The 19,855-nt window shown below is 39.9% G+C and overlaps 12 protein-coding genes across 13 annotated transcripts; all 12 read right to left on the bottom strand.

Annotated features, from left to right (window-relative positions):
* Positions 1–1,496: 1,496 nt before the first annotated feature.
* On the bottom strand, positions 1,497–3,017 carry LSM04_008745 (uncharacterized protein; the record flags this gene model as incomplete). 2 transcript variants are annotated; one of them, XM_067337998.1, is made up of 2 exons in its annotated part: positions 2,257–2,306; positions 2,354–3,017. In XM_067337998.1, 2 exons carry the CDS (start codon positions 3,015–3,017, stop codon positions 2,257–2,259), a joined length of 714 nt encoding a protein of 237 aa, XP_067190887.1. The 2 variants fall into 2 exon arrangements, with proteins under 2 accessions (XP_067190888.1, XP_067190887.1); XM_067337999.1 differs by having other exon boundaries at positions 1,497–3,017.
* A 1,813-nt stretch (positions 3,018–4,830) lies between these two features.
* LSM04_008449 (SUI1 domain) lies at positions 4,831–5,160 on the bottom strand (the record flags this gene model as incomplete). Its single annotated transcript, XM_067337997.1, has 1 exon — positions 4,831–5,160. One exon carries the CDS (start codon positions 5,158–5,160, stop codon positions 4,831–4,833), a length of 330 nt encoding a protein of 109 aa, XP_067190877.1.
* Positions 5,161–5,611: 451 nt separating this feature from the next.
* Positions 5,612–6,428, bottom strand: LSM04_004477 (uncharacterized protein; the record flags this gene model as incomplete). Its single annotated transcript, XM_067337996.1, has 2 exons — positions 5,612–5,904; positions 6,194–6,428. 2 exons carry the CDS (start codon positions 6,426–6,428, stop codon positions 5,612–5,614), a joined length of 528 nt encoding a protein of 175 aa, XP_067190753.1.
* A 72-nt stretch (positions 6,429–6,500) lies between these two features.
* Positions 6,501–6,830, bottom strand: LSM04_004848 (uncharacterized protein; the record flags this gene model as incomplete). Its single annotated transcript, XM_067337995.1, has 1 exon — positions 6,501–6,830. One exon carries the CDS (start codon positions 6,828–6,830, stop codon positions 6,501–6,503), a length of 330 nt encoding a protein of 109 aa, XP_067190766.1.
* Positions 6,831–7,120: 290 nt separating this feature from the next.
* LSM04_005935 (uncharacterized protein) lies at positions 7,121–7,669 on the bottom strand (the record flags this gene model as incomplete). Its single annotated transcript, XM_067337994.1, has 2 exons — positions 7,121–7,472; positions 7,560–7,669. 2 exons carry the CDS (start codon positions 7,667–7,669, stop codon positions 7,121–7,123), a joined length of 462 nt encoding a protein of 153 aa, XP_067190805.1.
* A 332-nt stretch (positions 7,670–8,001) lies between these two features.
* On the bottom strand, positions 8,002–8,772 carry LSM04_006753 (Vps72/YL1 family; the record flags this gene model as incomplete). Its single annotated transcript, XM_067337993.1, has 1 exon — positions 8,002–8,772. One exon carries the CDS (start codon positions 8,770–8,772, stop codon positions 8,002–8,004), a length of 771 nt encoding a protein of 256 aa, XP_067190826.1.
* A 1,184-nt stretch (positions 8,773–9,956) lies between these two features.
* LSM04_007045 (Bax inhibitor 1-related) lies at positions 9,957–10,901 on the bottom strand (the record flags this gene model as incomplete). Its single annotated transcript, XM_067337992.1, has 1 exon — positions 9,957–10,901. One exon carries the CDS (start codon positions 10,899–10,901, stop codon positions 9,957–9,959), a length of 945 nt encoding a protein of 314 aa, XP_067190833.1.
* A 640-nt stretch (positions 10,902–11,541) lies between these two features.
* Positions 11,542–12,201, bottom strand: LSM04_002613 (Ribosomal RNA-processing protein 14/surfeit locus protein 6; the record flags this gene model as incomplete). The annotated part of the gene is made up of 1 exon (XM_067337991.1): positions 11,542–12,201. One exon carries the CDS (start codon positions 12,199–12,201, stop codon positions 11,542–11,544), a length of 660 nt encoding a protein of 219 aa, XP_067190686.1.
* Positions 12,202–12,570: 369 nt separating this feature from the next.
* Positions 12,571–13,920, bottom strand: LSM04_007517 (uncharacterized protein; the record flags this gene model as incomplete). The annotated part of the gene is made up of 1 exon (XM_067337990.1): positions 12,571–13,920. One exon carries the CDS (start codon positions 13,918–13,920, stop codon positions 12,571–12,573), a length of 1,350 nt encoding a protein of 449 aa, XP_067190846.1.
* A 393-nt stretch (positions 13,921–14,313) lies between these two features.
* On the bottom strand, positions 14,314–17,061 carry LSM04_002168 (uncharacterized protein; the record flags this gene model as incomplete). The annotated part of the gene is made up of 1 exon (XM_067337989.1): positions 14,314–17,061. The coding sequence occupies one exon, from the start codon at positions 17,059–17,061 to the stop codon at positions 14,314–14,316; it is 2,748 nt and encodes a 915-aa protein (XP_067190674.1).
* A 206-nt stretch (positions 17,062–17,267) lies between these two features.
* Positions 17,268–18,266, bottom strand: LSM04_004798 (uncharacterized protein; the record flags this gene model as incomplete). The annotated part of the gene is made up of 1 exon (XM_067337987.1): positions 17,268–18,266. One exon carries the CDS (start codon positions 18,264–18,266, stop codon positions 17,268–17,270), a length of 999 nt encoding a protein of 332 aa, XP_067190764.1.
* A 468-nt stretch (positions 18,267–18,734) lies between these two features.
* LSM04_004188 (uncharacterized protein) lies at positions 18,735–19,160 on the bottom strand (the record flags this gene model as incomplete). The annotated part of the gene is made up of 2 exons (XM_067337986.1): positions 18,735–18,811; positions 18,872–19,160. The coding sequence occupies 2 exons, from the start codon at positions 19,158–19,160 to the stop codon at positions 18,735–18,737; spliced, it is 366 nt and encodes a 121-aa protein (XP_067190742.1).
* Between the last annotated feature and the right edge of the window lie 695 nt (positions 19,161–19,855).

Raw genomic sequence — 19,855 nt, 5'->3', positions numbered from 1 at the left:
CATACACATACATATATGTATTACCCCTTCATTCTTTTTCTTTTTATCTGTTACTCCTTCGCCAAGCAAAAACTAAAGAAAACCAAAAAAAAAAAACAATACGACTATTTCACTCCCCCTTTTCTCTTATTTTCTCTTAATTTATTTCCATAGAAAACAAACACATTCGCACATACACCACCAGAGCTAATGAGAGTTGTTTTGGGGCAACGACATCAGATGATGAAAAATTGAATTCTGTCGAGAAGGTGAAAAAGAAAATCACCTATTCGACCAAATACGACTGTGTAAACACAGACAAAACACAGAAGAAAAAGGAAAGTGTATAATAAAAGAAAATAATAATAAAAAAAACGAAAATGGGGTAAATTGAACTAGAACCAAATAAAATAGTGTAAAAGTTTTACTTTTTTCATTTTTGCTAATGCGAGTGTAAAACAGTAGGGAATACGATGTGAAAAAGAAAAACAAAACATAACAAAACAAAAAAAAAAGGCATAATTGTAGTGTATGGATATAATGTGTATATGTATATGTGGGTTGTAACACAGAAACACATAAGCAGAGAAGAAGAAAGAAAGAATAAAGAAGAAAACAGAGGGAGAGAGAGAACGGGAGAGTTAAGAAGAAAAACAAAGAAAAAAAGAGAAAAAGAAAATAAAAAAAATTAGGGAGAGAATAAAGAAAGAAAGTCCAATTCTTTCCATCATCCTCTTCATCTACTTTACGTCTCCTCCCAACATCAAGTAATAATAATAATAATAATAATAATAATAATAATAATAATAATAATAATAATAATAATAAGGAACGAAGCGAAAGAGGGGAAAGCAACGAAAAAAACAAACAAACGTGGATACCATTCGTTTAGAGAGAGAATGGAAATAAAAAACACCTTATAAGGAAAGATATTATAAAGTGTGTCTTCTCTTCCTCACAAAAGTATCCTCTTTTTTCTTTTTCTTTCTTTCCTTTTTTTTCAATTTGCTATCCAGCCTAGTATTCTCCCCTTCACTGCTGCTGTTCCTTCTATCATTGTGTGACTCCCCCACCACTGTGGATGATGGTAGTCTCATTAATTAGCAGTAAATTGCATCTCTGTATTCATCCCATAATATGGTTTCCTTCAAATGCGAAATCAGCACAATTTCACAACGCCATAAATAAATCAAGAAAACAAGAGAGAGCGCAGAGAGGGGAAAAAATCTTTTCTCAATGGAGGAGTCACTCAAAGTGAGTTATGAGATACATAGATTAAAAAAGAAAAGATCCAACTATTCTTCTTTTCTTGTTTTGTGTTCTCTTTTCACATTCAATCTTTCTCTTTTATGCCTCACTCACTCATTCACCTCCCTCCTCTCTCTATCTTTTATCTCATCTTTCCTACTCTCTTACTTTTCTCTCTAATCATATATATATATATATATGATTAGAGATAAAATATTGCGTGTGTATGTGTATGTGTCTGTGTGAGACCAGCTTCCTGCATTTTCCTCTTACAATGGACGACCACGGCCTGGTGCAAATGGCGGGACATCACCGGGCCCCTTTGGCCGTGCAATTCCCAATCGCAGGGGATTATTGCGAATCTCCCGCCAGTGACTGATGCCCTTAAATCCCATTGGCCGCAGTGAAGCCGGTGTGGACTGTGTAAAGTTCAACGTACTCGAGGGTGATGGATATCCACCACCAGGTCGCAGTGCGGGTGATGGACGTCCACTGCCAGGCAAAATACGCCGCACGGTCACAGTCTGTTCACTGAGTTCAAAGGCGTGATCATATGATTGACAGAGTTGCCGTAATGTCTTTATCTCATCCTTAGAGAGATCGGCGCGTTGATACACAAAACCCTCATGCTCAGTACTTACACGAAGATCCCGCACCAATTGCTGCAGCATAGCAACACGTTCTCGTTCTGTGGATGCCTTTTCCTTCTTTTTAAACTCTACCTTTAGTGGACGTGATCCAATAATGAATCGTTCCAGACGAAGTTTACTCTCTTCTGCAATTTCACGATTGTGGTACTTTACAAAAACGACATTCTTAAACACCCCACGTTCCCCACGATGGAGACGTATATATGACGGTTTCTGCGGAATCACCTTTTCAAGTTCCTCAATAATGCGTTCCGTCTTTGCAAGACTTGGTAGTCCTTTTAGCACAAGTGAGCTGTTAAGCACAGAGCGATTACGAGACACAATAACCACTGTTGCTTGAGGCCATTTCTTCATCAACATCTCTGCCACCTTCTCCGCCTCACTGCTCTCTGCAAATAAGATGGAGATGAGATGACCCTTCAGAAGAATCTCAGATGGAACAGACGGTGGAAGAGATAAGTCCGGCAGTGAAGCACCGGGCGATTCATAATCATCACCAGCATTCATCGCCGCAGAAGCCATAGGCGTGCGAAATGGCGAATGTTCCACAGTACTGGGCTTTAACTTTTTTCGTCCCTGTATCGCACTGGAGCCTGTTAAGGTTTCTGCAGTAGATGCGGCACTAGGTGATCCTGTTGTTGTTGTTGTTGTTTGTGGTGGTGTTGCGGTGGATGTATTGCCGGCCTCTGCAGCTGATCCATTTCCTCCTCCAGCGCCATTACGTCTGGGAAAGAGTGTATATGGTGATCCAATATCATACGCACGGAGTGGTGTTGTGGCGTGTAGTAGTAACTCCGACTTGAGTGCGGCGAAGCTAACACCCTGCGGCAACACACAATTAACAAAGTAGTCATCCACATCCTGCTGCCGCTGTGAGGCGCGTGTCTTTGCACGTCCGCGTCCTCTGCGTGAACGGTGAGATTTCCCCTGTGCATTATTATTATTATTATTATTATTATTATTATTATTATTATTATTATCTTTTTCACATTGGGCGGCTGGCAGGGAGGCGGGGCTTGGGAGTGTTGGGTGGGCGGCGGTAGCGGCGGCCGGTGTAACTTGCGGAGACTCACGCCATGAAGAGACAACAAACATCTCTTTTTGTTTTGCCAATGGAATGAACTCCGGAAGGAGCGACATTGAATTCGTTTTCTTTTTTTTTCTGTAGTGTTATTTTCTTTTTTTTTTACTTTCTTTTTCTTTTTCTTCTTGTTTTGTTTTGCTTCTTTTTATTTCAGTTCCTTCTTCCGTTTCGTTGCAGATACTCCTCCGTATGGGTAGACGCACTCGTTACGATGAAATTGTCAATTCCAAAGACCCAAGAAATGACACGGATAACAAGAGTAACGGCAAAAGAGTAAAATAAAAAAAAAGATTGTATGAAAAGAAGCAAAACACTCAGAATCGTGTGTTTCTTTTTCTTTTCCCCCTTTTCAGTTATACTTTGTTTCTTTGTCTGTTTTCTTTCCCCTTTTCTTCTCCTTCTGATGATTCTTCCTTTTTTTGTTTGTTGATTGTGTTCTGAAGTTTTTTTTCTTCTTTGGCTTTCCTGCACCCCCTTTTTATTTATTTATTTCCTTCTATTTTCACTCTTGTTCTTGTTATTACAATATGCCTTTCGTCACAAGTACTCTTGATGCAAGAAATTAGAAGCAGGAACAGGCACTGTCTCTTTTCTGTATTATGCCTCTCAACTAAACTATATATATATATATATATATATATATAGTGCGAGAGAGAGTGTGTGTGTCTGTAAAATTATATATTCAATATATATATCTTAGTGGATTCAGCAGCTCCACACGCAAACAATCACGTTGACGTTTATCCCTTATACCTCTCTCCGTGTCAGAAGGAACCGGAAAGGATAAGGAAAACGTGTAAATATATATATATATATATTTATATAGAAAAAAAAAAAGAGAAAACAACAACAAAAACAACAATAGCAGTAGTAAAGATAAAAAACTTACCGAATACACTCAGATAACGTGGGCTGTTGTGTTACGCTAAAAAGACGTCTTTTTGTTGTTTTTTCTCCTTTTCTTTTCTTTTTTCTTCTCTCTTTCTATTGGTGTGTCCTGTGCACTGTGGGGCAGATATCTGTCCAATGCTAGACGCGACCAGCAAGAGTGTCCTGCCAAGAGTCCAGAAAAAAAAAACTTGAACTAAACACAAATAGAGAAAAAATAAAAAGAAGAAAAAGAAGAGGGAGAGAAAATTATATTTGAAATATAGTATCATTATCGATTCCATTTATATTGTCTCTATTATCAAGCATAATATGTATACACATACGAGAAAAGAGAATAATAAAAATACTGTTTTCTTAACGCTTGTACACAGTTTTGTATCTCTGTCTTTGTTCGAAGTTATTTACACAGCTACGCACTGTAGTGTACGTTTTTTTTTCTCATTTTTTTTTCATTTCTTTTATATTCCTCACCATTTTCTTCAGCATCATCTTTAGTATATAATAAGCATATATATATATATGTAAACTGTGTGAAAGCGGTTCAATTTGTTTTCTTCCTTTTTATTTATCTTTTCTCTTTACACAAAAATACAGGCACGAATAGACACAATATCTCTACACCCCTTCACTCCATTTATCGACGCATTCAATTTTTTCCTTCTCTTCTTCTCACTCTGCAATTATTATTATTACTGCTGGTACCTCACGTTTATATAACTCCCACCTGCTTGGAACAGCCGTACCAATAATAATAAGGATGTCTTACCATAATACAGAGAAGTCGCAGAAAAAAGAAAAACAAAACACACAGAGAAAAGAGAAATAAATAAATAGAGAAACATCAGGAAACTAACAAACAAAAGAAAAGAGAAGGATAAAAAAAATGATGTTACACTCCTCATCCTCTTTAAAGTTATCCCATAATCATTGAACAGCCCCCCACCACCACACACACAAAAAAAAAAAAAAAAAAAGGTTTTAACTCAGTGAGTGGATCTCTAAGTTCTGATCCGTCGCCATATTCTCCGCGAGCAGAAACTGCCGGATCTCCTCGCTCCAGTTCCCCTGCAGCTGAATCACCGTCCCCGCCTCGGGCGTCACAATCACCGTCCCATTGCACCCCCAACGCCGCTGGAACTCGCGATTAATGCGGCGGAAGTTCAGCGCCTGATTGAGGCCCTGCACGGAAGTGACGAACTTCTTGCCTTTGCGCTGCTGCACGCGAATGTGGACCTTGTGGGCGCCGAGGGCATCCTGCACACTGCGCTGCTGCTGGTCCGTCACTCCCGCGAGATCGGCGTTCAACATTTACGGGCGTATGAATAGAAAATAGAGAGAGAAATACAAGTGTGTATGTGTTTGTGTGAATACACTCTATTATATATATATATGTATAGAGAGAGAGAGAGGGAGAGGGAGAAAATAGGGAGAGAGAAAATAGGGAGAAGGAATAGATAAGGGTATAATGGTACACAGATAGTGATAGATCAAACCCATGCATATATATATATATATATATAGGCACTCACTGTGTGAAGGGAAATAGGATAAAAACAAAAAAAAAGACATACGAAATAATTCATTCGTTCTTCCTTTGCGATAACCGAATAATACAAGAAAAATAAAATAACTAGGAAATAAGTAGAAGTACAAGAACAAAAAATAATAATAAAAAAATACAGTTGGATTTACTTTTATAGTTTTTTTTTTCCTTTCGTTCTTTATTTATTTGCAAAAGATTACCCAATTCCGCATCCTTTTACTCTCCATCAGTGGGGAAGTATGTCATAAAGAGTACACAACAGAGAACAGCTGTTAAAATTTGATGCCGTCTCCATTGTACTAAACCATCTTCAGTATTATCATTCCTAATATAATCTCTACAAATACGAGAGATACAGGAATGACTATTATTATTATTATTATTATTATTATTATTATTATTATTATTACTGGAATAGTTATACCTTGCAATACCAAGAGAAGTACGTAGTTCCAATAAACGTGATGTTTTAGGACGTTTCTCTAATGGCTGTAAAAGTTCCGTGGAAGCTTCCTGCAGCACTGACAACTCTTCCCACGCTGTTGGGTATAATAAATCAACAAATTACACATTATTTACCAAAGATCCATCTAAATCATACATGTACAATCGTGGAAATGATAATAATACAGAATCCACTAAAACAACATTATCATTATTACCCACTGTGTTATTTGCATCATTTCTCACATCACAGACCGAGAGGGTATCAAGTAAGATTTGCAAATAATGAAAACCCAGCGGGTAATGTCCACATATTGATAAGAAGAGAACATCACGTAATTCACGTGAAGCCACACATTGCAGAGTCTCGTCCTATACACAAGAGAAGAACCACTACCGCTGCCATATGAATATTTTGTGAAGTCTCTATAACGTGATAAAATCGTGTACGCAAACCTTCTTCCATACTAAGCACAAATAACAATTCTCCCCCACGACCAAAGTGCATCCAGAGTTGTATCATAACAAACAGTAAATATTCTTTCTCTTCTGAATTACGGTAAAGGAGTACCTCAATAATGAGATTCATAGAAATACAATTAATAAGCTCAACATTATGCTGCAATAACTTCCGCAAAAGGAATAATGGGGATAATGCATGTTAATGTGAGAAAAGTGAAGAAAATGTCTCATCTACACCAGCACTGGAAATCCACGCCGATGGAAAGTATGTCTGCAGTAAAGAGAGAGAATATGCATCTGTGGCAATTTTCAAAAGTGAACCAATAAGAAGAGTAATAGACTCACACATAGCTTCTTTGTATTGATACAACATCTTAGGTAGGAATAACAGAAACAATGAAGTAATTATATGTAATTGATGAAGAGATAAATTGGGTGATGAGAGTGCAGTGACGAGGTTTAACCACGCTTCTTTAATCATCCACCCAGATACTTTAATTTCTAAAAGTTGTTGTATTAAATTTAACATTTCCCTCTCTGGCAATTCTTCTCGTTCTCTTTCTCGTTGTTGTTGTTGTTGTTTTACTCACAATAAATGTTCAAAGATGTATACTCCACATGTCTGTATGCGTGGGTGTTGTAAACAACAGAGTCCTGTAAGTTTAACGATACAATTTCCTAATAGAAACCCCCGATCCACATACTACTGTTGTACCAATAGTGTAAAAAGTTCAACAGCTATACATGCATTAGGCGTAATAGTCTCTTCTTTTTTCCTTTACCGCCATTGAGGAATCTGGTATATGTTTCATTACTAATTCAGCAAGATGCATAGGTTGGTGTTATAGTTTTCAAGTATTGCATAAATTCCACACTTCTAATGCTGTGAAATGCGTCAGAAAACAAACGTAGAAGAAGTTGTAAGCATTCAAGTTGTACATCTGGTATTGATAGTATCACAGGACTGTTAAAAAGTTCTCTTTCATTTGTGTGAATTAAAAGAATACGTCGCAAAATATCAAAAAATGTCCCACTCTCTTGATTCAATAGAACTGAAGCCCGTTCAAACTCGATATGATCTGTTTCTGGAGACATAAGAAGCTGAACTGCGATAACAAGCATACGATGAAGCTGAGAGACTAATGCTACTGTACGCGATGTATGATGTGAACTATGAGAACTGGAAGAAGTGAATAAAGAACTAGTTATATTAATGATTTCTTTTTTCTTGTTAAAATAAGTATTATTTTGTTGTTACTCTCCTTGCTGTTGTTGTTTATGCTGCAATAAAGCAGATAACATGCTAGGAAGTGTACGCACTATTTGACGAAAAGATTCTCTCTCATCTTCCTTTGGCAGATTTGTCATACTAACTATTTTATTCTTCTTCTTTTTTTAAACACAATAAATACAGTTAGTCTTACTATTACGTGGGTACGTATACAACTGTGTATATACAATGCATTTCGTCGCTCCGCACACATATAAGAGAGAAAAACGAAGAGCAACAAGAAAAAGAGTACCAATTGTAGACAGAAATAAATTAGATAATAAATAAAGAATCAAAAAAAAAAAAAAACGTTTAGAACCAAACATTTATTCTTTTCGTTTCTTTTCTCTCTTTTCCATAACTTTTCCAAACTTTTATACAACAACAAACAACAAACAAACAAACAAACACACAACTCGCCTGGTTCATATCATTTTGTTTGAAACAATCGTGGTAGACACTTGGAAAACGATATCACAACTGGTACCCCAAACTGCTCCAGTACACTCCTGCTGCTTGTGTACATCACACGTTGAACCACTTCCTCTCCATCGTCTTCACCAATTCCTGCCGTTGTTCCTGTTGCTGTTCCCCGTGTACGGTACGGCCGTCGTCGCCTTGTCATGGCCGCTCCCACGTTATATTGCGATGCCCCGCCTGTTCCATTCATATCTTCCCGTTCTTCTCCCACTGCTGTTGCGGCGGCTGCCGCCCGCACCTCACGGGCCCGTTTTCGCGCCTCCCGCAATCGTTCCTCCAGCGGAATTGTCGGCGGTGGGCGTAATCGCAATGTGGCGGATTTTACACTATTACTATTATTATTAGTACGTGTGGTTCCTCCGCCCATACGGCGTAGTGCCTGCTGTCGTTCCTTCTTCCGCTCCTGTCGTTCCTGCTGCTGCAGCATCGCGTCCGTCTCCACCTCGGCGCCGTCGAGGACGCCCTCCACCTCCTCGTCGGAGAAGTCGCTGTCGACCTCGTCCATCGCCTCCTCCCCGCTGGCGCTGAATGTGCTGTCGGTGGTGGCGTCGCTGAGGTCATTCAGGAGGTGCTCCTCGTCGGAGTTCAGGCCTTTTTCGAGGAGTTCCTGCAGTAAATTACCGCGATTGGCTCGTCGAGATCTGCGGGATTCCTCCACATCCCATCGTCTTTCATCATCGTCCGCTCCAGCGCCATTACTACTACTATTACTGCTGGTCATGGCATAGCAGGGGATGCTGCTGCTGCTTCTATTCTTCTTTTGTGCTAGATAAACATTCCAATGGATTGAGAGAACAAAAGAGAAAGAGAAAAAGGTAGATAAAGGAAAACAAAAAGGAGAAGAAAAAACCAAGGAAAAGAACGCGAATTCGGGGGTTTTCTTGGGCATGAAGGAATTCCTTGCGCAGGAAAAAACAACAACAACAAAAACAAATCAAAACGGAAATGATAAGAAGAAGAAGAAGAAGAAAAAAATACGATGACCATACATATATATACATATATATATGCACATAGATAGTTCTCCCTTCAGTGGCTGAAGTTTTGCAGGTGTAGTAATAACTGCATGTGTGTTGTGCTTGCGTCTTTCGTTTTCCTTATTAAAGTAATTGCAATCATAATAATAGCAGCAGGAAAAAAAAAAAAACGATGCACAGCAATTTTTGTAGAAAAAGAAAGAAGAAAACGAAAGAAAAACGTTCTCTTGAAACGTAAATAGTTTTTATTCCACAACAACAAAAGAAGAAGAAACAAGAAGGAATCACTAAATAAAAATCCACCCCAAGAAGAAAAATATCAAACAAACAGAAATACAGAGGTGAAGAATGATAGTCATTTTGTACCATTTGGGTATAAAATACCAAATTTCCTGCTGTTCCTTTATTTTTTCTATTTCGTTATTTCTTTCTTTCGTATTTTCTTCCTTTAGTTTTTCTTTCATTTTTTTTTCTTCGGGTTCAATCCACCTTCTTCATCACTTATTTTTGATTTGATTTGCTCTTCTAAATTTAGAGCCCTTCCTCGTCACATTCTGTTTTTTTTTGTTTGTTTTTCACTTTTCACGATGCACCACATATTCTCTCATGCATGTATGTGTATGTGTATGTGTATATGTGTTTGTTTGTTCGTGTGAAACGAGGAAAAACAACACAAACTAGAAATAGAAACCAAGAACAACTAGGTAGCACAGTCCATGGATAATAATGGTGATAATGATGATAATGTTGATGACTGACATATATTGTTCTTTTTTTTGCATTACTGTACTTCACTAAGACATCCACCCACACACATAGATATATACATAGAGAGAGATACTGATATATATATATATATATATATATATATCCTTTTGTTTACGGGTGCACACACACACACACACTGTAAGTTTCCTTTTCTTTTTTCCTACCGCTCCATGGATCCCAGAATCTGGGCGATGCGTACAAAGATGTTCACCACGTTAAGGAACATCTGTAGGGCGTCCTGCACGTGGTCGCCGGCGCCACACCTGGCGCGTTCAATCATCGCCTGCGTGTCCACCGACACAAAGAGGGAAAAGAGGGCTAGACCGCCGTAGAGAATCAAGGAGTGGGCGAATGCGGTGGGGTAGAAGAGATTAAGCACCGAAATGGCGACCATCCCAATGAGCATTCCGAACAACGGCCCCTGCAGTGCGAGCAGCGAGGCGCGTGGGGCGAGGAGTGCGGCCGCGCTGAAGCCGCAGAACACGGCGCCTGTGAGGACGACGGCGGTGCCGAGGACGCCCTTCGAGAGGGTGACGGCGACCAGCGGGGCGAGGGCCATCCCCTCCAGCAGCGTGAAGGCGAAGTACAGGCCGAGGCGCAGCGAGGGGTTCGCCGGCGGGGCAAAGCTGAGCCACAGCAGCGGCACAAACCCGCCGACCATCGGCAGCCAGAAGGGCATCGACTGCCCAAGCGGCGTGGCAAACATCAGCAGCGAGCCCACGCCGGCCACCGCACAGCCAGCCGCGAGGAGGCCGTACACACGCGAGAGATGCTGCCGCACATACGGCGTGAGACTCTCCGCCGTGCTGCCGCCAGAGTCGCTGGAGCCGCCAAAGTTCATCGGGGATGACTGCGGGCGGAGGGATCCCGCCACTCGCATATAACGCGTAGAACAGAGACTGAGGTGGCGCTTGGGCAAGTGAAGGGCGGATGTGCCGCCGGTGGTCATCATTCCTGCAGAGGAACCACGTAATAGATGCGATTGGGTGTCCACAGGTGATGGGGACTGTAAATGCAGGAAACGACGGCCAGCGACAAGGGTAGAGGACACAGGTAATGTAGGAACTGTCCGGGAGACAGCACAGACGTGGAAACGACGCAACATTCTTTTTTTTTTTGCGTTTCTTTTTTTCTTTTTCTTTATAAACTACTCTTATACGTTCTCACTTTTCTTTTTGTTGTTGTTCTTCTTGTTGTGTGTTTTTTCTTGTATTGTTTCTTGTTTTTTTCCTTTGTTTTCTTTCTCTTTCTTTTATCTTTCCGATTGCGTTCTTCGTACCGCCTTCAAACTAATGCAAGACGAAAAAAAAAAATACACCTTAACTGCCTATAAATAAATAAATAAATAAATAGATAAATTAAATAAATAAATAAATAAATAAAAAGAAAAAACAAACAAACAAACCAATACGAAATAAAAAAACAGAGGAAGAAGACCAACAGTAGAAACAACAATATCGACAATAATAATTAATAACAAAAAGGAAGAAAAATTATAACTCTTATAATCATCTTTACCTTCACAACGACATGCTTTATTTTTTAAATATGCGTTGTATCTTCACCATTTTGTTATGAGAGATTTTCGTTTTCTCAGTTTCTAATTTAATCGATGTTCTTGTGGTTACTTCCAAGTGTTGCACGTAACACTCACTCATACGTGAGAAAAGTCAGCAACTTCATATTAGTACATGCACTGTGTGCATTTACATTTCAAATACCAAATTTATTTCTTTTGGTATGGTTTACTTTCTCCCTCCATATTTCTTTGTCTTTGCATTACCTCTGCCTTTCCCAACACGGCCTTTCTTATCATTACTCTTTTTGGCCTTTTTCGAAACCTTACTACCACCACCACCACCTCCTCCGGAACGTTTATCTACTGATTTGTGTGAATTCTGCTTCTTCTTATTCTTTTTCGCTTTACGCTGCGCCTTAGCCGCCTGTCGCGCTGTGGAACGGTCCTCTACCACATTATCCACCGACTTTTGCAATTTCTGCAGTCTTTCCGCCCACTTCTTTGCGGAGCTGCGCTTTTTATTCCGCCGCTTTGCGAGTGCCTTGGCGAGACGCTTCGGATCGTCCTTCACCTTTACACCCGCCGCCCGTCGCATGGCGGTATCGAGCAGATCTGCATTACGCTGTTCCAATCCCTCCCTGCTGCGCAACATGTGGGAGTGGGCCGCCGACTGCCGCTGGGCATGACGGAGAAGTGCGGCAATCTCACGTACACCACCACCACGACGGCCGAGACGTTTCATGTCTTCAAACTCAAAGTTACCAAAAGAGAGATTGATGGGAATGTCGTCATTGCTGGATGTTGCAGTACAAGTAGAGGATGAAGTAGCAGAAACGGTGCTGCCTCTATAAGGCCTACGGTCATTACCACGCCCACGAAACCCCATATATATATATATATATTTATTTATATTATTGGTAGTCTGTGTGAGTGTGTATCCTAATTGGAACACCTTTTTTACTTTCTGGTGTAATGTAGTAAAAAAAAAGAGAAAAAAGTAGCAAATTAGAAAAGATAAAGTAATAGAAAAATAAGAAACAGGAAAAAAAACCTGGAATTAGTAAATGAGTTATTATAAATACATACATATACAAGGAACGCCACAGGAGTGGAGATTAGGTTTAGGGACTAGGGTATTGATGATTTACTAGATAATAAAACATAAACACAATGCGAAAGTGTTTCCCTTTCTGTTTGACGTCGTCCCATCACACTCTTCTTTTTTTTTTTTGCTGTTGTTGTTACTATCAACATATCAGCAAGAGGTGACATATTGGGCCTCGCCTACAACTCCCAATGGACCTGGAATACGTGTAAATGATACTGGTTTCACTTCGTTTTCACTACTATTTTTTCCCTCACTAAATCGTCGTAGAAGTTCAGCGTACTCGTTCTCTCGTAGATGATGTACTACAACAGAATGAGAGGTAATGGGAGCTTTATTTGCTCCTACATGTACGTCATGAAAACGACACTTTTTTTCTGATACAAATATAATCTCTGGATGTTTTCTCTCATAGAGAACACGCCCAATCATAATATCTTCATGATCTGCATTTAATGACTTGAAGTATGCTATAAGTGTTGCATTTTTAATCTTCCCTTCCCCTTCTCCATTATCATCTAAGGGTGTCTCTAATATACGCTGTAATGGGGCATAAGCTACAACATGTTCCACCACATCTCTTGCCATCGTAATACACATACCACCGGCAAAGTAAAACACCCGTTGTTTTTTCCCTTTACGTGGCCACCATGGCATCATTCGTCCCCAGTACAGTCCACGTCGCGGTAGCGTGTTAAGATCTGCAATATACTGCGGTACCCGGAGAAAGACATCATCATCAGTTTTCGCAATATACGCCGCGGCGGGTGTTATTTGCAGTGCGAGTCTATACCAGGCAAGACTCTTCGCACTTGTTCCCACCTCCGCGGCGAGGCCCCAGTGCCCCCCGCCGCCACTCCGCTTGCGTGTTCGCGCCGCCGCATCACACTGCGGGAGAAGTAAGACATCGTGCCGCCTGGCGGCCTCGGCTTGCGCGGCCATCGAGTACACCCGCCGGCCCCGCGCCAACGCCGATTGGGGAGTCAACGGCGTTAGTGAGACGAGCGGGGGCGGGCGGGCGAGAACAAAGAGAACGAGCAGCGGGGCTTTAAATCCATTCGCCTGCCTGGCCACACCGCGATATCGCATCCACGAGTCGCGTTGAAGGGTACGACGACGACGGTGTGGGGGTGCATCTACCGAGGGAATACCAAACACGACGAGATATTCATATTGACGCCAAGTGGTACGTACAGCTTTAGGGATATGACGTAATGCTAAGGATGCCGTGGCGGTATCGGTGTGGGAAAATGTATCATTTACGCTGTGGGATCTAAAACACGGCATCTGACCTTCTTTATCCTCATCATCGTCTCCTTCATGTTGTTGAGAGTTCATATATGTACCGGATTTCCCGGAAGCCGTTCCCAAGATAAAGTAGTGGTAGCTACAGTAGATGAGTATGATCACCAGGAATGTTATACACAATATCCAGAAAAACGGAAAGCTTTTCCTTGTCTTTCGACCCACACGTCGACGTGTCAATAATCCTCGTAACATTCTTAATACTAATATACAATTACAGAATAAAAATAACCACTAGCAGTAATAACAGTAGTAATAATAATTCTCTACGTTTACCTGTATACAAGGAAAAAATACGAAAAAAAAGGTCAAGAAGAAAACAAGAAGGAAGGTGTGAAAAACGGTAATAGAATAATAGATTCTATAAGGATTATATATATATATATATATATAGCATCAAAGTAAACTCTATTCTACAAGGACATGTATTACAAAAATAACGCAAAAGAGAAAACAAAAAGAAAAAAAATGTGTGAAAAAGTAGTAAAAACAACAAGAACTACAACACAAGATTAAGAGTAAGTCATTCACTCATTCCATTTTGTCTTCTTTGGTGTATCTTGTTATACAAAACCCACCACACCTATTTTACAATCCATCCAATGCACCAAGAGACTCGCCCAACTTATTTGCGAGTAACTCGGCCTGACGTTGTCGCACAGTACGATGAAGTTTATGGCCATAATGTTTCATTTTATCCATCCACACCATAAGATCTTGTTGTTGCTGCTCTTGTTTATCGTCTAATTGCCTATCAACAATCTCTGATTTTGTTCCTGTTGTTATTCTTACTGCAAGGGCCGCAACATATTCAGACTTACACGTAATTGGATCTACAAGATAATCTGGTGGAAGATTACACCCAATATACACTGGATCCTCCTCTACAACTTCTTTCTTTTCTTTATTTTTACTTATTTCAGAAGATATGGTTTCTGTGTGCGTATCTTTTAACATATTTCTATAAGGCCATACATGCTGCTCTATAGATTTCCGCAAGTGTCCAACAGGATCCTCCTCATCCACACCGTATAACATTTCAAAAGGTGAAGTAAAAAAAGTATTATCCATACTACTATTACTAGTACTACTATTGTTAATTTTATCAACATTATCCTCTTTATCATGTGATATATCCAAACTAGCTTGTTTAGCTTCTTTCTTCTCTGATTCCTCAGTTGTGCATGTTGCTGCTTGCAGTAGTAATGTTTCCACTTCTCTATTGAGAATATCACTAGATGCATCACCGTCTACAATATACCACATATACACAGGCGTCTTTTCTGCCGCCTCAGAGAGTTCATGCGTGATATCTTTTCCCTGATGTTCATCATACGTAAGAAGAGAAACAGAAGAACATGCATCATGTGCTATATTATATGCAGCACAACACGTTTTGAGTGCATAAAGAAGTCGTTCATGAATACCTCTTGGTTTTTCTAATCTTTCTTCTTTTTCTTTCCCTTTTACTCCCTCTACGACTGCAGATGTCGTAACGAGAATAACTATTCCAAATGATTGGAGTTGATCGATATTTGGATCGGATTCCCGCAATACCACACGGCGTGCTCCACCATAACAGTGTACATCTACATTAGCCTCAAAGTACTTGTTAATCACATTTACAGTTTTGAGTGGTGTAGAAAGCGAGTTCGACTGCATAGAGGGAATAGATAGATAGAAAAACGAGGATGTGTTATCATTATGAGTACTAGATACTGATAGACATGAACTGAGGGACTTCTGCAGTAGTAATTCCTCTTCTGCAGGAGAACTTCCCACAACCCACACGAGAATACGGTTTCTCTTTTCCTTTAATAACCCTGAAGATACAGACAACGGTGATAATGATAAGGATGATGATGATTTCATTGTTGTTTCAGGTATAGAATGACGCTGTGGCCATGTTATTGTATGAATGATCTCTGCAAGACGATCCGCCCCAATGGGACCAAACTCACATCTGTCATACGTATCCATTTCATCATTATTTATATATAGAATCTCAATACTCTTCTCTGCACAGTAATACTCTTCTTCTGTAGAGAGTACTCTTTTTCCACATGCTGTTCCTCTTGCAGTGAGAAGGACAATATTATATTCTTTTACACCCCAGCGCTGAAGGCGCTCAATAAAGACTGAAAGCGGTGGGTAATCACAATTATCTGTGAATACATGTTCTTTTCGTAATATTGACGTTGTGGCAGAAGAAGGAGTAGAAGGAGGCCAACAGAGAACAGCCAACTGCGGAGATTTGTTTAAATATTGCGTCATGAGCAAATCTTCCATGGCGGGAAAAAAGAGTGCAGGATGTATACACTGCACCCCAACCATCGCAGTATAATACTTATTAGCAATAGCTAACATTGTAGTATTACTATCCGTATTAGTATTAGACGTCATTGTTTGATACTGTGACTGTTCCTTTTTTGGATGCCATTCCACTGTAAAGAAGCGACGATCTTTAAGGGAAGTATAAAACCAGTCAAGTACATCTCTTGTATGAATACCAATAAGAGCTATTTTGTTTTCTAACATAGATCCATGCTTCCACGAAGTCTCCTTTTCACTACCATTATTATTATTATTATTATTATTATTATTATTATTATTATTATTATTATTATTATTATTATTATTATTATTATTATTATTATTATTATTATTATTATTATGGCTCTTAGTGCTATTACTATTATGACATTTGACTACACGACATGGCTCTGGCCATAATGTATTATGTAAAACTTGTAAGAGTCTTGCAGCCCCAGAAAGATCTCCACCAAGTAGACCGCAAGTTTCTGCTCCATCTGGAACTACTTCATATCCATTAGAGTGAGAAACACACTCAAATCCATTGTTTACACAGGCATCATACCACATTTCATTTCTTGTGCTTGTAGTATCTTTGCCAAATATCATCAATATACGAAACAAACATTTCTCAGGTATAGAATCCCAGATAATATCTTCAGGACGCATAGATCCATCTACAATAATTACACAACCAGTCGTCAATGCAGAGTTCTGCAGTAACTCGTGCTCCAACACTGTGGAAGTGTTCGTCATATTAATTCTTTCACTATCTGTGATAATTGTAATACCCACACGTGTGGAAAAGTACTTATTCGTAACAGGAATAACAGGCAATGTAGTAGAGCCATCATAATACAATTTAACGGCAACTTCTTCTGGCCACTTTAGTAGTTCCGCTGCTAGTTGAAATGCCAGACCGGTGTGAGATGTGCCATACTCTACAAGAACAAGATGACCACACGGATTTTTACAATTAGATACTGTGGATTCTATCGTAGAAGGTGGCGGTTCTGTTTTCATTCCTTTCTTAAAATACTCACTAAAAAAAGAAGTATAAAAAAAAGAATAGAAAAAGTCCCAACATCCAGACTTACTATTGTATACATAATAAGACAGTGAAAAACGATAAAGAAAAGAAAAAGGAGTAAAAGAAAGAAAAAAGGGAAACACCCAATGCCCCCTTTATGTAAAACAGGCCCAGCAATAAAGAAATAAATAAAAACAATTTAGCATGTGGCAGTACTTTCACGTAGGACCCGCATAAGTCGTTCATCATAAACTCGACTGAGATGCGTGCTTTTATCTTCACCACGGGGACAAACAGGTTCCACAATATTTATTTTATCCTCTCTACTACTACTACTACTACTACTACTACTACTACTACTACTACTACTACTACTACTACTACTACTAATACTACTGCTACTATTTCTCTTCTTTTTGTTTTTACTCTTATTGTTGCTATTGTTATCATTTTCTTTCGACTTCAAACACACTTCCGACACAAACCCCATCGTGGCAGGAAGTTTTGCCGAGTCCTGTACAACCAAACACGAGTGCCGCACACACGCTAGCGGTGGTGCTCCTACTGCTACTGACTTAACTGAACATGTGGAATCACAAGCAGGACCTACACTCCTGTCCACTGTTCTTCTTGTTGTTGCCTTGGTTGCCATTGCGGCGGATCTTGGACGAATAGAGCCCGTAGTCCCATTAGATTTAATGCACGGCATATATGTACCGGATGAGAAGGGCCAACGTTCATCCATAATGGATCGCGTGGATATATGACTTTGGATTGTATTTGTAAACATAGACTCTGACCGTGTCCAGGCAGTCGCACGTCTCCCGCTATCCGCTGCGGTTTCTTCAGCGAGCCGAGACGCAGAAATGACGTTTTCGGCGTTCGGGCTCTTTAAAAGTTTCTGCCGGAGTTTCTCCACTTCTTCGCGGCGCTGCAGGACGAGTGCGTGGTGCCGGGCGGAGGCGAGTTGGCGGTCAAACTCATTCTTTCCCCGCAGCCACCGCAGGGACATGTCTGGATCATAGCCGTTGCGGGAAAAGGAGGAAAAGAGCGGGGAATTCTCCGTGGCATCCCATATAATGTACGGTATTGTGCGATTACACACATTGTGGAGAGATTTGTGTTCTTTTGTTTTTTCTTTTTCTTGGGATGGGGCGTAGGCTTCATAGTCTACAGGGGCTATACGCTTTCCACGCATCTTTCTTCACTCTCACCACAATCGCCGTCCTTGTTATATATATATATATATATATATATGTCGTATGGAAAGAGAGTATAGAGTAGGAAGAAGAAACGAAATAAAGTAAAAAAGATTAAAGAACTCAGAACACAACCAGAGTTACTGTTCCACACACACAGGGAGAGAGAGAAATAAATTAAGATAAAAAATAAATAAAGAGTTTGTGCTACAGAAAAAAGAAATAAATAAGTTGTACAAGAGAGGAAACTAAAAAAAATTAGACACAAGGAGAAGATAAAATAAAAAAAAAATACATAGACATTTCGCAGATGCTTACTGAATTACTTAACAAAGTAATACAATCGATAGTTTTTTTGTTGTGGTTGTGCTTGGGGTTGGGGATGAGTAGGAAGCACCCCACTTCTTTACGGTACTACAGTCCGATATATATATATATGTAAATATATAAATATAAATGAATAAATATTACTCCTGTTTTAAATTCAGACGTTTATTAATAGCCTTCTCAAGTACACCAAGAAGTTCCTCCCGCTTCTCTTCTGCTGCTTTATAATATGAAGTAATATCCCGCCGCGCCACTCATTGTGTCTCCAAGAGAGCACTAACGCTAGCCTCCGCATTATCATCATCCTTCTCCACTCCATTCTTGTTCATATCATCACAGTTATTATTGATATTACTATTGCGAGTAGTGAGAGTATCACGGAGGTGTTCCACACGTCGAATTCTCTCCCAATACTCCGCCTCATATGCCTGTGTGATACCCGCCATCTCATTATCTAATGCCGTTAATCGTTCATGTACTTGTTTGATAACATAATCCAGTCGCGTGAGTAGATCCGCACGAGACTTCAGAGATGTAGCATCATTATTGCAGTCCTTCATACCCATTTCACCACTATTGTCAATAGGACTAACGTGTAATAAATCTTCTTTTCTTTCTTTCTTCTTGTTGTTGTCGTTGTTCTAATTCTTTTTGTTTATGCTCCAATTCTGTTTGTTTCCGTTCTAATTGTTCTCGCAATTCTTCTTCTCGCCCCTTTTCAAGTATGCATGCATTACTGTCCACGAGAGCAGTAGAGTGGGACTCACACTGATCGAGTTTCTCTACTGTTTGCTTTGCCGCCAGCAGCATGAATCGACGGCCGGAGTTGAAGAGTACAAAACTTTGTTTGAAATCATCCAGTTTCACTTCCACACTTGCGGCATCGGCGGGGGCGCCTTTTCGGAGATATTTGTCTACTTTCACCACCGCCCGCCGTACGTGTTTTGATCAAATAACTTTACGGCAGAATCCAATTCATTTCCAGCAGAAGCAGTCGTAATAGTATTGTTACTATTAGGAGTATTGGTGTTACTAGTATTATTAGTATTAGTATTACTAGTAGTTGAAGTTTTGGCTGGTTAACCGATGAATGATTACAGGAATAATTTGTGGGTGTTTTATGGCAGATATACTTGAGGGTTTTATAATTGGGTTTGTGTTTTTTCTTTTGCTTTAATCGATCTTTCTTCTTTCCACGTAAAGAAAAGAAAAAGAAAACAGATCCTTCTTTAATGTGATAAGGGAGTGGTAGGGTGGAAAA

Source organism: Trypanosoma melophagium (genome assembly GCF_022059095.1).
Source record: "Trypanosoma melophagium isolate St. Kilda chromosome Unknown ctg26segment0, whole genome shotgun sequence".
Classification (NCBI taxonomy): Eukaryota; Euglenozoa; class Kinetoplastea; order Trypanosomatida; family Trypanosomatidae; genus Trypanosoma; species Trypanosoma melophagium.
The sequence above is the reverse complement of the archived record's forward strand: the minus strand, read 5'-3'. Positions and strand labels throughout refer to the sequence as shown.